Raw genomic sequence first — 16,566 nt, 5'->3', positions numbered from 1 at the left:
CCTCCCGGACCGGGGCACGAACCCGCGTCCCCTGAATCGGCAGGCGGACTCTCAACCACTGCACCACCAGGGAAGCCCCGTGTTGTTTCTAACTGGTCCTTTAGAAACAGAAACAAAGACCTTGCTATTAGAACTGGGGCATATCAAAAAGAGGCAGTTCTGACCCTGAGAATTCTTGGTTTTGTAGACTCTCTGTTGTATAGTCCCATGCTGTGCAAGGGTAGAGGAAAACTATCATTTATCAAGAGCATATTGTTTGCCAAGTCCAGTGCCCTGCATTTTCCCACAACATGGTCTCATTCGATCTATACAATGACATTTTACATGGGTATAACAATTCCAGTTTTACAGATGATGAAGTGAAAGCCTTGGGAGGCTAAGAAATTGGATCAAACTCATAGGGCTATTAGGTGGCAGAGGTGGGATTTGAAACAAAGTTGTTCTAACTCCAGAGCCTCTGATAGTCCCAGTGCTCCCATGCCCTGAGACCACTGTGAGTATGAAAACATCTGTCCAAACCCCTTTTAAACCTGCTTCCCAGACCTAGCAGAGGGGTCTCACCTCCTTTCTCTGGACCTTCTTAGGCTGTTGAGTTGCTCCCACATTCTCCTTACAGATGTCGAGGGTCACAAGGGAAGTCTGTAGTCTGTGCCAGGGTTCTTATCCCAGCTAACCTGGACTCTGGCACAATACAACTCTCCAGAGTCGCTCTGCCCAGAGATGGGCATTGCCTTTTGTCCCAGGGCTGGGCCTATAGACAAACCAACAACACTCATACTTTTGGATTTTAGGGTAGACCTCTCACCTGGTAAAACCTTTGGGATAAAGGTCTCAGTGACAATTGTGTAAAGAACCCATTTTACCCCGTAATGGAAAATTTCTGTGTGTCTATCTCTAGACCACTATAAGGCCATTTCCAAGGATTCTGAATATATTGAACCCATCGAGGTTATTGGCCAAGGACCATACCTTCTTTCTTAAAAAAATTATTTATTTATTTTTTAATTGAAGTATAGCTGATTTACAATGTTGTGTTAATTTCTGCTGTATAGCGAAGTGATTCAGTTATACATATACACATTCTATTTTTAATATTCTTTTCCATTATGGTTTATTACAGGATATTGACTATAGTTCCCTGTGCTATACAGTAGGACCTTGTTGTTTATCCATTCTATATATAATAGCTTACATCTAATAACCCTAACCTCCTACTCTATCCCTCCCCTCACCCCCACCCCCTTGGCAACCACAAGTCTGTTCTCCCTGAAGGACTATACCTTCTTGAGCATCAAGGAGAGAGGAGAATTAGCTTACCTTCCTGGATGGAGGCTGGCTCGCAGCAATTGGAAGGGCAAATCCAAACACTACAAAGTAGAGAACACGGTGTGATTTCTTCTGAATGTTGCCCAGTACAAAGATGCCCTCCCCTCTTTATCAGTCTGTGCATTATCAGCCTCAGAACTGATTATATCATTGGCCTTATATGCTTTTCCTATGGGATCATTATACGGGGAGAGTTTGCAATCACGAACTACAGTCGATGTTCTTCAGCATCTTTTTTCCACTCCCTACTAGCATAGGGATCATTAATTTTGATTTATTGATGTGACTTTGTTATGTGGTTCCCATATCTCTCCATGGATCTATAAGCAGGGGTCATGGCTTCTGTTTAGAAAGTATTAGACAAGCTTTTGAACTTGATATGAGGATCCACATGAAGGGCATATAATGGAGAGCAAGGGGTCCATGCTGATGGTGCCAGAGAGTCCATGGAAAGGATTTAAGAAGGGTCATGACATGGTCAGGTTTGCTTTTCTGAACAAACACTAGCACAGTGTGAATCAGAAGAGTGCCAAGAATGGAAACTAGGAGACTGGTTCCTTCAGGCCTTCCTTATTTATTTTGCTGTAATATTCCCCAAATATTGGGGATAAAGAGTAAGGGATAGTTTAAAAGATATTTAATAGGAGGAATCATAAGAACTTGGTAACTGAGGAGACAGTAGGGGTAAATAAAAATGAAGAGAAGCTCAAGGATTATGCCTAGATTTCTGACTTGGGTAATTACGGGAGACAGAACACAGGGAGAGGCTCTGATATGGTGAATATGAGCTAATGCATTCAGTTTGCGACAGTTTGAGTATCGAGTGACTTTGGGACACGTTAGTGGAGATTTCAAGTAGGTAGATGTATTTACATAGGATCTGAGGCATAGAGAGACATATGGGCTGGAGATATTAATTTGGGAGTTACGATATAGGTGGGGATAGGAGACTTGGGTGTGAATAAAATAAACCATGAAAGAATCCTGGGAAAACACCTACATGTGAAGGATGGTTGGAAGTAGGACTCTGAAAAGGGAACTGGAGAAGTGGAAAACAGAGAAGTAAGAGAATGATCAGGAAAGAGTAGTCAGAGAACCAAGACAAGATAGGGTTTCAAGGGCTTCCCTGGTGGCGCAGTGGTTGGGAGTCCGCCTGCCGATGCAGGGGACGCGGGTTCGTGCCCCGGTCCGGGAAGATCCCAGATGCCGCGGAGCGGCTGGGCCCGTGAGCCATGGCCGCTGAGCCTGCGCGTCCGGAGCCTGTGCTCCGCAACGGGAAAGGCCACAACAGTGGGAGGCCCGCGTACCGCAAAAAAAAAAAAAAAAGATAGGGTTTCAAGAAGAAAGGAACAGCCAACATTCACTGAGTCAACTAAGGTTTATAGAATGACTGCTGTGTGCCTGGGGATGCCTCAGGGAATTAAAAAAAAAAGATATTTGCCCTAGTGGAGCTTACATTCAACTGGGAAGAGTCAGACAACAGATAGAAGAAATAGATGAAATGGTAGAGCATGAAAGAAGTTGATAGATATTATGAGGAAAAGGACCAGAGGAAGCATATCAGGAATTCTGGTGGGGGGAAAAGCAGTTGAAATGGGGTAATCAGGTAGACCTCGTTGAAAAAGAAATATTTGAGCAAAGACCTAAAGGAAGTGAGACATGAGATGTGTGGCTACCTGAGGGAAGTGTTTTCCAATAAGAAGGAACAGTCATCACAGAGGCTCTGAGGCAAACACATGGCTGAAATGTTTGGGAACTAGCAAGGAACCAGTGTTCCTGGAGCAGAACGTGTGAAGGGGAGAATAGAAGGGGATGAAAAGGGGAGGGTACACACAGTGGAGGGCCTTGTAAGTCATTATAAGGACTTTGTCTTTACTTTGAGAGGAATATGAAACCATTGGAGCGTTCTGATTTATGTTGAATGTCCCGTTGAGACTATAGTTAGACAAGCATAGAAGCAAGGAGACCAGTTAAGAGGCTACTGTAACAATCCAAGCAAGAGATGAAGATGCCTTGGATCAGATTGGTTGCGGTAAAGGTGGTCAGATTTTATATACATATATTCACACACACACACACACACACACACACACACACACACACACACTCTCACACTCAAAATCATATACAGATGGTACCTGACTTATGATGTTTCCACTTACAATTTTTCGACTTCACGATGGTGCAAAAGCAATATGCATTCAGTATAAATCATAATTTGAATTTTGAATTTTAATCTCTTCCCAGGCTAGTCTCTTGTGATGCTGGGTAGTGGCAGTGAGCCGCAGCTCCCAGTCAGCCATGCGATCGTGAAGGTAAACAATTGATACACTGACAATCCAGGGCACGAACCCGTGTCCCCTGCATCGGCAGGCGGACTCCCAACCACTGCGCCACCAGGGAAGTCCCCTGTTTTTCACTTTTAGTGCAGTATTCAATCAATTACATGAGACCTGAAACACTTTATTATCAAATAGGCTTTGTGTTAGGTGGTTTTGCCCAACTGTAGGCTCATGTAAATGTTCTGAGCACATTTAAGGTAGGTTAGGCTAAGCTATGATATTTGGTAGGTTAGGTGTATTAAATGCTCTTTCAGCTTACAGCTTAAAATGCTTTCAACTTACACTGGTTTATTGGGATGTAACCCCATCAGAAGTCGAGGAAGATCTGTTGTTTCTTTTTAGTCAGTTTCATTGAAGTATAACTTAAATACAATAAGATTGCCCAATTTTAATTGCATGGTTCAGTTATGGGTCAGCTATGTATTATATGGATGCTGTAATGCCTCCTGCTAAAATTAAATTGAAATAGCTGGATTTTCCCAAGAGTATTGTCTTATGGCTTTAAGAGTATTACGGAATGGATTTGGCAATATAGGAAGGGAAAAGATTTGGTAACTATTAAAGAACTGGTTATTTCAGCTAAAGATGGATAAGGACTTGAAATACAAATGTGAGGCACACAGCTGGATGCTATCCCCAGACGCAAGCCACCGGTGTTAGCAAAGATTTCTTGCTTTTGGATGGAGGTGGGGAAAAAATGGGGTGCATACTCACACCGTCTACACACTTCACCAACCAGGGCCCTCCCAGTCTGGTCCTACATAGGACTAGAAGGTCTCTAACAATGGCTACTGCACTATGGAAGAAATACTTCTCCGCATTTGGACTGCCAGCTGAAATTCACTCAGGGCAGTGGCTACTCTTTTTTTTTTTTTTAAACTAATAGGGGAAAGTTTGGTGGGGAAACAGGTATTTATATAATCTCAAATTGTGTCCCCACAAAATATTTATTAATTACTTTTTTAAAACATCTTTATCGGAGTATAATTGCTTTACAATGGTGTGTTAGTTTCTACTTTATAACAAAGTGAATCAACTATACATATACACATATCCCCATATCTCCTCCCTCTTGCGTCTCCCTCCCACCCTCCCTATCCCACCCCTCTAGGTGGTCACAAAGCACTGAGCTGATCTCCCTGTGCTATGCAGCTGCTTCCCACTAGCTAGCTATCTTACATTTGGTAGTGTATATATGTCCATGCCACTCTCTCACTTCGTCCCAGCTTACCCGTCCCCCTCCCCGTGTCTTCAAGTCCATTCTTTACATCTGTGTCTTTATTCCTGTCCTGCCCCTAGGTTCAGATAAAGAAGATAGGGCAGTGGTTACTCTTGAAGGTGCTCCAATTGGCCCGAATATTTTAAAAGGATAATAATAATAATAACTACCATTTATTGAGTACCTACTTTGTGACCAAATGAGCATTGTGATATGTCAACTTCTTCATTCTTCACAGCCCCATCATGTATATTTATCCTATTTTTATAATTGCTACTAACACTTAGATAAGAAAGGTGAAATGCAGTTGTAGCCCTGAAATCTCAATTCATAATCCCATGTCAACCTCAGGGAGATCCATGATTTACAAGATTTGAGTGAATTGACAGCACATGGTCCAGTCTATTTGAGGCAAGAGCAAAAGACATGGTGGGGGCCAGGATGGAGCATTCTTGGTACTGGGATGCTATCCTACTAGGAGTGATGATTTTACTCTCATTATTTTAGTTTTGGTGGGAAAACCCACTACCCAGAGACTTCTATGGGGGAGGAAGTGGAAGGTATGGAAATTTAGGAAGCTGATATAATATATATCTAGACTAAAGTAGAAACTACTAGAAACACGCAGATTACCACCCCCCAAGGCATTTTGCAGCAACCTTGAATGGAAGAAGCACCAGAGCAATGTTGAAGTATGATGACAGGAGCTGCAGGAAGGGATGCTGAGTGATGTTGAAGAATCGGGGGCCTCCCTGGTGAGCCCCAAATGGTTGCCCTATCCATAGACAGGGAGAAAAATGGGGTGAACCTATCACAGTGGGTCACAGTGTGTACTCCAGCCAATAGGTAATTAAGGGAAAGCCACTGGGCCACCGTCCACATGCCGGCCAGAAAAGTAAGTGCCCCTCCAGGCAGGGTTCATTCCTTTACTTCTTAAACACTTCGAGTCTGAGGAGCAAAACTTGTACTTGGTCTGGAGGGGCCACGTCAGGTGTAGCCAGGCACCCATGACAATGACAAAGAACAACATGGTTGGGAATTTGTGTGTGTGTGTGTGTGTGTGTGTGTGTGTGTGTGTGGTGGGGAGCCTCTGATTGTGAGGCCAAGATGGTGAAAGAAAAGATGGTGGAAAACCTGAAGACCTGAGAAAGTGAGGCAAACTAAAGTGGGCACGTGGCATCTTATGGGTCATTAAGCCTGTGGCCATGTGTTGAGCCTCAGCTTTCCCATCTGAGGAACAGTGATTCCTAGAAGGTCATAGAGAGTGCAAAGGCCCAGCACAGCCAACAATGCATCCTTTATAGTACAGATGTTACTGCAGATGACATCAAGGTTTTGACTTCTTTAATAACCTATAAAACGCTATGATCCATACACAGTTTGAAGGAGGGCTTAAGGTAGGTGTTAATAACCCTCAAAATGATACAGACAATGAGTTAGAAAAGATCATAGGAGTGTACCGTGGAGCTAAACAAAAAGAGTTTCACTGATTCTGGAATTGATGTTTTTGATCCTCTTATGAGCATCATCTTATGAAAGGGAAATGTTTTAGGTTCCAGATATTTATCCTGGTACCATAGGCTACTCTGATATTAATACACACGCCTGTGTCATCAATAAACACATCACTCTAAGTAACATCCATGTAACTCTGTCACGGGAGAGGTATCTTCAATGGAATTTTAAAAATTCATGAATGTAGCTCCTTACATGAACCTCTCGAGACAGATTATCTCCCAGTGTGGCAGATAAAACCTTTATTGTTCGGGATTTGGTAACGTGGACCTGCACACTGTGTGGTAGCCGCATCGTTTTGATGCTAGACGTGTTGGTGAGATTGATGATAACGTATGGAATCTAGACAGTATTTATCCAAAGGATTTAGAAGGCTACATTGCAAACTGGGACAATATTGTCTTTTCCACAGTCAAGTCTTATGCTAGGAATACCCCGAAAGCAGATTAGGACATACGCACTTGTGCTTCAGGTGAAAAACACCTTCCCAAACACAATACACCCAAAATTAGAAGAACAATCATTGCTGAAGGTAGCAATGGACCAATACGACCAGAGATTAAGATCGTCTTGAAGGGGACTACTTTGGTAATCCCTTCTCTCTACTTGAATAGCTAGAGGAATAACTGTATCTCATTCAAGTGAGATTCAAATTTTTTAGGAATTATGTCACACAGCCATTTAAATATGAAGGAGATTTTAACCACCTAAAGTCTGTGGGAAACATAGCAGGGCTTCTCATTTGTGCCTACAGCAGGGTTTCAGGACACATCAAGAGATTTATTGTGGTTGAACATCAAGAGGTTTATTCTGTCCTGTAACACTGTTGGAACATAACATTCCCATCCTGTATTTTAAAGCACAGCAATTCAGTTTTACTTGTTGTAGAATTAAAAGTTTCTCATTATGAATTTTGTTCTCGTGGGACACCGTAGGCTGAGGAGCCGGTCAACCCATGCTCACAGGGAAGAACTCTTAGGCAATTAGATTTGAGTTCCCTGCTTCCCCAGGGAGGCCTCGGAAGTGCCTGAAGAGAAAGTGGGAATTCTCACTACCTCAGGTGGGCAGGACTAGCGACAGGTGGAATTAAGTTAGGGAGGAACTTCTTGATACCAAGGTAATTAGCAGCTGGTGGCGGAAATGGATTGGGACATGATATCCAGCCTGCATCCTATCTCCTTGCCATGACCTCTGAAATGTCACAGGGGAGGTATCATGCAGTTTGTTGCTTTTCTTGTTGGAAACTTTGAGATAATTGCAGATCCACGTGGAGTTGTAAGAACTAAAACAGAGAGATTCCTATGCACGCTTTACCCATTTTCCCCCAATGGTAACAGAGCCTGTTGCCTCCTACTTTGTGGGAATGTATATCCCTAGGAAACAGGATGAGGGTACTCTAGTGAAAACATTAAAGTACACGTAGAATGGAACCAAACTGCCAATTTCCTTTTTATTCCAAGGAGGGCTGCTTGGAAGAAAATGGTGAATTTATAAAGGAATGTCTCCAGCAGACGCTGTGAATTAACTTCCATGGAAAGTGGTGGGCCTGAAAGGGGCCAGGCTATGCACAGGTTGACCTGATGAGCCCCAAGAAGGGAGGGGGGAAACGAAGTCCAGACTTGTTCCCTGGTTCAGTGAGGTGCCAGAAATGGAAAAAGAACCACCCAAAGGGGTCCGAAGATGTAACAGAATCAGTTGATTTCATGGGAAGGGCTTCTGCTGTCAGGTATAGAAAAGAAAACAAGTTATAAAATAGATAACCAATAAGGACCTACTGTATAGCACAGGGAACTATACTCAGTATCTTGTAATGACCTATATTGAAAGAGAATGTAAAAAAGAGAATATATGTATATATATATATATATATATATATATATATATATGAATCACTTTGCTGTACACCTGAAACTAACACAACATTGTAAATCAACTATATTTCCATAAAAATTAAAAAAAGGAAACCCAGTAAAAAGCAACCTGCTACGAAACCGCAAGTAAGTGGCTGAGTCACCCCAGTGCCCTCCCCAGAGGCTCCTAGCACCAGGGACTGGTGTGGCTATTGAAGATATAGATCAGCAGAGTGGCAAGCACAGTAGCAGTGGGAAAGTGGCATTGGTACGGGATTAGCAGAAGGCAGTGACAGCAGTGGTGCTTGACGCAGGTATGTGGAAAGCCACCAGATACCACCCAGGTGTCTGGAGGCCAGGGCTGCGTGGGATGTAGAGAACACCCACAATGTGGGAGGAACTTCAGGTATTACCCCTCCCCCTTCACTAGGAGGTCAGGGACTTAGATGAGGCTAGAGTTCCAGCAACTGAGCTGCAGAGTAAGACATTTATCATTGTTTGGGACCCTGTTCCTCTAAGTTGTTGTGACAACGGGAAATGCCTGTGAAATTTTCTCTTCTGATGGAAGATACTGCCAACCTGCTAACACGTAAAAAGTATTTCTACTTTACTAGGGATAGAAAAATGGAGGAAATCTGTCAATCCAAGTTGGAAGGCCATGAGGCTAACAGTGGGAGAGGCAACATAGGAATTCATGCGCATGGGCAGTAGAGAGCTTGGCTAAAGGCTAACGACTGGGATTCTCGCTTAATTCGCATGTACAGAAATGTCTCTTGTGCTTTCAACATGGAGAGAGTCAGTGAGAGAAATAAAGCTTGCGTGTAAATCCAGTGAACTGAAAACAACCAAATAGCATTTGGTAAGATATATAAAACGTTCGAAGGAAATATAGTACCACTGGATATCCACTTACACAAAGGTATCAAATTATATACACAAGCTCCAGAAGGAACACTAGCCCCACTGTACAAGTACTACCAGGGTAACAAACCTCCAGGTTGCTAAACCCCTGGTGTTTTTAGCTTGTCAGGAGGACTCAGTTTCTGACAAACCTGACTCCAATATGTTCATTTAGCTGCTTTCAATGAACTTTACTGTCATTTAGTCACACTTGGAGGTTGTTTTTAAAAGAAAAGTTATCTTTCTCAGAAAAGTCCACAGGGCCTGACATACAGCAGGAGCTCAATAAATCCTTTTTGAATCAAAGAGTGAATGAATGAATGAATGTTCTCAGTAACATGGTTTTGGAACTTCTCCTGTGAACTGTGGCCCTTGATTTCTACATGTAAGATAAAAACTAAACATTATGGAGATGGCTTTACTTTTTCAGAATTTTCCAAGCAGAAAGATGAGCAAAAACAAATTATTTATTACATATGGTTTCTTTCGGCAGTTTCCCTTCATCTACCTTTTGCCCTGCATTGAGTTTACACATCTGTCTCTCTGAGCTATTCTATGTAAAAACCAGATGGAGACTCTGGGCCTGAGTTATTTACTGGTAGGATCTGCAGGACATTTCCCATATTGCTTACAAGGCTGGACGTTTCCCTGTCTTGATACCTGCGGGAGAATGCTACCCTCCAACCCGTGAAGCGGGTAAATGCCAATGCCAACGGGGGGCGGTGTGGAAAGGTGACAGAAGAGAGAAGCACCAGCTCAGTGATGTTTGTCATTTTTATTTGCAATACTTTAGGTCCAAGTTTCAAACTGCAATATTTTTACACTCAAGACACAGTCATGCACAATCCATATTTCAATTTTCTATTGCTTCAACCACAATTTAAAATAACAATATTGGAAACAAAAGTCCTTAAAAAGGTCGGATGCTGAGGTCAGAAGGATGGAACCATACCATCAGCAGGTTTACAAAAGAAATAACTTACTTAAAAATCAAACAAACAGAAAGACCATAAATACCTTTAATCCAAAGTTACATAAGAAGTTCACTACACATGGGTTTACAGATAACACATTTTAACAAAAGTAAAGCACAGGCAAATGAGAAACAATTCTGATAAACAATGAAAATGTAGATCCTCCTTAACTTGTTTTGTCTGGATATTATGAGTATAATCCCAGTAGCCATCACTACCCTGTGATCTGTCTCTTCCTTGCTGATGTACTGAGATTTAAAACTCAACCCACTAATGGTTACAGAATTCTGTGAAAGGTCTTATCATCACTAATGAATATAGTATATGCGGGTCCATAAAACACACCACACACAAGCACACACACCGAACTTGAATTTCACACTCAGGGCTGGTTGGCACTGCTGTGGTCAGGGCACTGGGACTGTCCACTACCAGTTTATCCTCTTTCCAGTAGCATACTCATTCAACTGGCCAATCTCTGTGGGAGTTGTCACCAGAAATGCTATCTTTGGTTCCCAACAAGTGGATTTGCCAACACTCCTTAATGCTAATAGCATGTAATCACTTTTGCCTTTTTCTCTCTGCAACCTGAAAATGCTTAGGCCCACTCGGTAGTCCCAGCCATTAAAATGCATGGGTTCTGATTTGTGCCATTTATGAAGTAAACTCTATAAAGCCCAACACCACTTCGTAGGAAAGAAGAGGCCCAAGTACAGTCCTATTCTAGCAAGTGTGACAGTGTATTTCTGTTCTAGTAGCAAATACTGGCCACAGCTTAATGAAAACCAGACTTTACATACAGAGTGTATGGAAGATGAAAACTGGGAATATGCAACAGAAAAGGAACATTAGAACAAAAACAAAACAACTGTGAAGGAATTGGAAGGCTGCCACAAGTTTTATCAACATTCCCTAGTATTATTCACTTCATTTGTTCGAGGGTTTTTTTTTTTCTTTTTTTTGGCATCATCTTACATAGTTCTATTGTTTAACTGCAACATTAAGAGACCCAGGCTGAAGCATGTGGTATTTGCCATCACTTTAGCAGGATGAATTAGCAAGGCAATCTACAGTACCACAGAATGTTGTAGCTTTTGGAAAGCCTTGGAGATCTAGTCCAATACCCTTATTTTATAGATAAGGAAACAGCCATAACGTGGTTAAGTGACTTGCCCAAGGTCACATAGTAAAGTTAGGAATAGAGCCTTTATTAGAATCCAGGTATCCTTACTTCTAGGCTAGTACTTTTTCCACTACATCTGACTGATTCTCTCTAATTGCTGTTGATTTCCTCGTAGGCCCTAAATCAGGTGAACACGGTACCTGCCTTCTACTGGTATTATGGGATAGCATTCGCCTGATGGCAGCTTCCAAAGGAGACTCTGAGGGCACTAACTGGCTTCTGTAAGTTTATATTGCAAGTGTGGCAGTAAATGCTCCTCGCTATTATTGTCTACTTGAACACAGAAATGTGCGCATGGAAGTGATTATCTCAGTTCCCGCATTTGCAGAGTCAGTTAGATATTGTTTAATATTAAACAGACATCCCCGATGAATGAGGAGTCGGGTTATATTCATTTGGTTCCTAAAGGAGTGTGGGATCAGAAAAGGAGTGGAAAAAAATTAAAGCTGACCAACAGAAAGATTCTATCAGAAACACATTTTTGATGAAAAAATTCTTTCTTAGGAAAAATAGTCCCATTATTTCCAAGGTCCCATTTATTTCCTTCCCAATCCACATGCAAATACATGTTCAGAATTGTGTGTTAAGTTCACTCAAAATCCCGGGTCTGTTAGACTGTCAATTTACAAATGCTGAATTTCAGTTCTCTCTCAGAGACTGGGAGTAGCTTGCATCACTGGCCATGCCTTTGTTTAACCGAATATTAACTGCAAGTAGCTAAGAAAAGGACCATGAGGTTAAAAGGGGCAGGGCAGGGCAGGGCAGGGCAGGGCAGGGCAGGGTTAAGACTCTCATAAGTAGATTATATGTTGAGAATGGCCAAAGAAAAGCCTGTGGGTTCTCTAGGTATAAGGTCTGCGCTTGGTGAAACTAACACCTGAGGCCACTACCGCATTATAAAAGTCCTCACCTACAATTTCTTTGGTGAGTTAGAAGGAAATTCCTCTCTTTGGGTAGATAGTCTCCCCTCTTCTGTTTAAAAATGACAGTAGTTACTGCATACAACCTATAATCAGGCCGGACAGAAAGTACATAGAGGCTGCCATCTCAGGCCAAAGCTAAAAGGAGTATGACTGAATGCCAATAGGCAAGGGCAGTTCTAAATATTTGTCTTAATGTTTTCAGTCAGCTTTTAAGCGCAAGTCATAACTTCTACTGAAATCAATGGGACTTGCCTACTGTTCATTAGAAGAAAATCCTACCTGAATGATAGTGTATCCTGTTGGAAAAGGAAATGGTGGGAGCTGGGGATTTTACCCTTCTGTCCTTCCAAGATTCAACCTGAAAATCTGCTAAAGTGATCCAGAAAGGCGATACTTGAAACAGATGACTTGAAACAGATGTTATCAAGGGGGCTGATCAAAGGTCACCCCTCCAATCTAAAGTAACCAAAGCAGAAACCTCAAGGCCATACTAAAGTGGAGAGGGGCACCCAGTTTGAAAGCAGAAGGACGCGTTTGGAGTACTAAGAGTGACAGCTCCCTAGCTTTAACTTGTAGAAAATAGTCCCCTAAGAAAGCACGTGCCATACCCAAGCGTGTGCCAACCTCAGCACCCAGGCAAGTATAAAGCCTATGGAATAATTGTAACTAGCAAATATCTGTGCCCTGCATGCTCTGGGCTCTGGCCAGAAGGCATCTGCTTCTGGCGTCTTTTCTATGTTTCTATAGTTCCCTTTCTGATGTTTATTATAAAGCAACATTAGAACAATATCAAAGAAAATTTTAAAAAGAAAAAAAAATTCCACATAATCCCGCCACCCTAACACAACTGATTTCAATTGTCTGTGTTCCCAGCCTTTGCCCATACGCACACTTATTTTTACATGGTTGTTCTCCCTGTTTGTGTTATTTAAAGGTGATTTTATCGATTCTCTCTGAGAACTGGCAGCCTCATTAGAAATAAACAACCCACTGAGCAAAGGAATATAATTATTTACATGATCTTTGAGCTGAGAAATATCCTTTATAGACAAACATCTCAAACTATCAAAACAGTTATACAGATGACATGAAGCAATTTCATATTTCTTTTTCTTTTAGCAATGGAATGTGCTTCACAGGGGAGGGAAAGATGTGGGGATCAGGTGGTTAAACTCAAACATTGGGGTGCAATTCACAAGCCTGAAAGAAATCTGAATGACACAATTAAAGAATAAATACTTGACTTAAATCTTCTTACATGACTTGGCCATCCAGTAGCCAAAATGGAACACAGACACACAAATATTTACAATGACACACAGACGAGATCAGCAAGAACGAAGTCATTACCCAACATGGTGACTGATTTGAGGGGATTATGACAACGTACCGGATCCTTGCTACAACATTAATGTTCTTTTCTTTCTTAAATAAATAATCTCTACTGTGCTTCTCACCCTTCCCTGACTTTCCCACTGCCCTATCCCTATCTCAGGACATTTTGGAATCGACATTCGACGATGTGCCCTTATTATCTCAGGGCACACGAGCGACTTCAAAGATCTGGATAGACTCACCTGTGTCAAGATGAGCTAAAAACAAAAATGCAGGGAGAGGGAATAAACTATTAACCACCTGGAGTCCTTCAGCATCATTTTGGCAGGAGAAGCAGCTTCTTCCTAATACTTATTAGAAATATACATAACTCTCCAACGCGGGGAAGGGTCTTTAGAAGCTGTTCTCATTTTAAAATTTACATAGATCTAAGTTTGTAAGAGTAAAGCCTACTGGGATTATATTACCATAAAATCTTGGTATAACGGGCTGTGGTGAAGTAGTACCAGGCTCCTTGTTGTTGATATGCTGAATTGAAAGCATAAAAGAGCAGCCATTTCTCCGCCTACAGTAACCTGAAGGGTCACTGGTCCAGGTCTCCCCCCACCAAAAAAAGGCCTTCATGACATGTAAGGGATGCTAACAGATAACTAGGGCTTCCCAACCAGGTTTGGGGCTTTCTCCCCTGGCAGGGTATAGTTATCAATATACTGAATTCTATTTGCATCCCAGGTATTATTTCACTGAATTCCCTGGCACTATGAATGAAAAATTTTAAAAAATACTTAATTTTAAATGAAATCAAAATTAAGGCTTCTCTCTCTCTCTCTCTCTCATTAAAACAGTGTGGCATTAAAATTTTCAGGCCCAGCCACGTTTTTGTGAAGTATAACATAGTATGCTTCAAATTAATATTACCATTTGATCTTTTCATGTTTGTTGTTTTATCCCACTGTGGACATTTTCGGGGCCGGGGGGGTCAAGCCCCTCCCAAATTTCATAGTCAAAGAAGACAATAGGAAATCCACCAGTGGTGTCATCTCCTAAACATAAACACGTGCACTATATGGGTAGCAGAAACTCTCTAAAGAAAGTGCTTTCTTTTTAAGGAATGGATAGATGATTATATCGATGGATGTGCCTCGGCAGAGAAGGAGAGAGGCCCATGGCATTGATCTCTTTCCCTCTCTTGCTGGATGTAGATAGGTTCTATTCAGATTCTTGACATACTACAAATCAAGAGGCCTTCTACTGCACAAACTGCTAGCTTTTCAAAGGCTTAGAGAAACAACTATGCAGAATTTATAAAATTGACAATACACTCGAAAGAGAAGCATATCCTTTTCTACGCAGACACCCTCCAGATATTTTTCTAAACGCTCAGAAGATTCAGGAAGTGGCAACTGTTGAATTTCTCATAAATCGATACACGGTGAAATACTAGTCATATTTTCCCCAAGCCACAAAAGGAATTCAGTTGGACTGATATTTCTTGGGGTATATGATTGCAAACCCAAATGCTTTTCACTGGAGAACTTCAAGATCTTTACAAACATGTTTTGAAAATTCAAAAGCCCAAAGGGCTAAGTATGAACACACCATATCCAGAAACAGAAATTGGTGACACATAGGGAAAATGGCAACAAGTACTTAGAGCCTAATGTTGACTGGGATGTAGTTTTCACTGACCTCCCATTTCTTACAGAGTTGAGTGCTTACAATATTTCTGTTCTCCAGATCTTTAAAAACAATTTTAACGCTATAAATTGTCAAGATAAATAATTTTTACCAGCAGCAAATGTTGGTTAATGGGTCTGTTTCCTCCTGTTGTGCCTATTTTACAGTTACCTACATTCCACAAGGACAAGACAGGATTAAATTAGGTATTGTTATCTTTGTTTACTGTCCAACAAGGATTTCAGTATTGCATGCTTATATTATCTTCCTTTGGGCTCTTGGAGAAAGTCCCGTCTTTGTTTAAGTATGGTTTCTCCTATCAGGATTTCCTAGGTTTCAGACCTGGACTCACCCAACTGGAGTGCCATAGTTTTGGTGTGTCTTTTTTCAGGTATCATGAAGATGAACGAGCTGGTTTATACAAATGATAAATCAACTACCTCTAAAGCATCATCATGAAAATGTGATAAGATTTCACCATTTGAACTTTTAGACATAGAGTTTTTAAAAGCCCTTCCTGAACACACATATTCCTCTCTGCTTTTGGAAAATGTCGTAAAAGAAACCTTTTCCAATGCAAATGCAGAAAAACAGGTACACAAACCGAGCCACCACTACAGAAGAAGAATAAAAAATTTCAACTCTATTAGGGCATGGACTTCCACATGTTCACACAGTACTTGCTCTGGGTTATTTTTTTTGTTTTTTTTTTTTGTTTTTGTTTTTTTTTGTTTGTTTTTTACTTTTTTTTTTTTAAAAAAACGTTTTGACATCTTTTTTTTTTTCTGGACATCTAATGACAATGCAAGTGAAAAACATCACATTGGGTAAGGAGTTTTGAAGGAGGTTCGAATGCAAGAGGGACTACTCTCTAACTTAAAAACAAACACAACACTATGAAGAGGGAGTGTGCATCTTTGAGAAATCTTTTTTCTTCAAAGTGAATGCACAAAATGAGGGGATTCACTACTGGCTCTTTCGCTTCACGGTAGAAGTGACCACTTTATGGCCACTTCGACATTGCTGCCCTGTTTGGGCTGCGATTCAGGCTTACAAATAAATTACATAATCTGAGGGAGTAGGAAAAAGGCTTATAAGAAGTTTCTATTCATTTGAAAGTTAAAGAATCCCCACCCCATTCAACTGTCTTTTCTTCCATCTTTCCTGCAGTGGAGTTTTATTTTAGTCTTACTCATGAAGGAGATGGTGTGGGGTAAGGCTTGCAGTCCTAGCGGCTGCTGTTCTTAATCGCTTCCTTTGCAGCGATAATCAGAGGAGTCAGGCTGGAGAGAGGCTTGGCTAATTTTAAAAATGGATGCTGC

General features: G+C 41.4%; 1 protein-coding gene across 1 annotated transcript in view; it reads right to left on the bottom strand.

The window, feature by feature from the left end:
- Positions 1-15,955: 15,955 nt before the first annotated feature.
- PAK3 (p21 (RAC1) activated kinase 3) overlaps positions 15,956-16,566 on the bottom strand; it is a 113,276-nt gene continuing 112,665 nt past the window's right edge. Inside the window, exon 19 of the mRNA XM_024762521.1 lies at positions 15,956-16,562. Coding sequence (XP_024618289.1) covers positions 16,473-16,562 — 90 coding nt within the window. The 3' untranslated portion in view covers positions 15,956-16,472. The remainder of the gene's footprint in view (positions 16,563-16,566) is intronic.

This window comes from Neophocaena asiaeorientalis, unplaced genomic scaffold (assembly GCF_003031525.2).
Source record: "Neophocaena asiaeorientalis asiaeorientalis breed wild unplaced genomic scaffold, Neophocaena_asiaeorientalis_V1.1 scaffold234, whole genome shotgun sequence".
Taxonomy (NCBI): Eukaryota; Metazoa; Chordata; class Mammalia; order Artiodactyla; family Phocoenidae; genus Neophocaena; species Neophocaena asiaeorientalis.
This window is presented reverse-complemented; position numbering and strand designations above follow the sequence as displayed.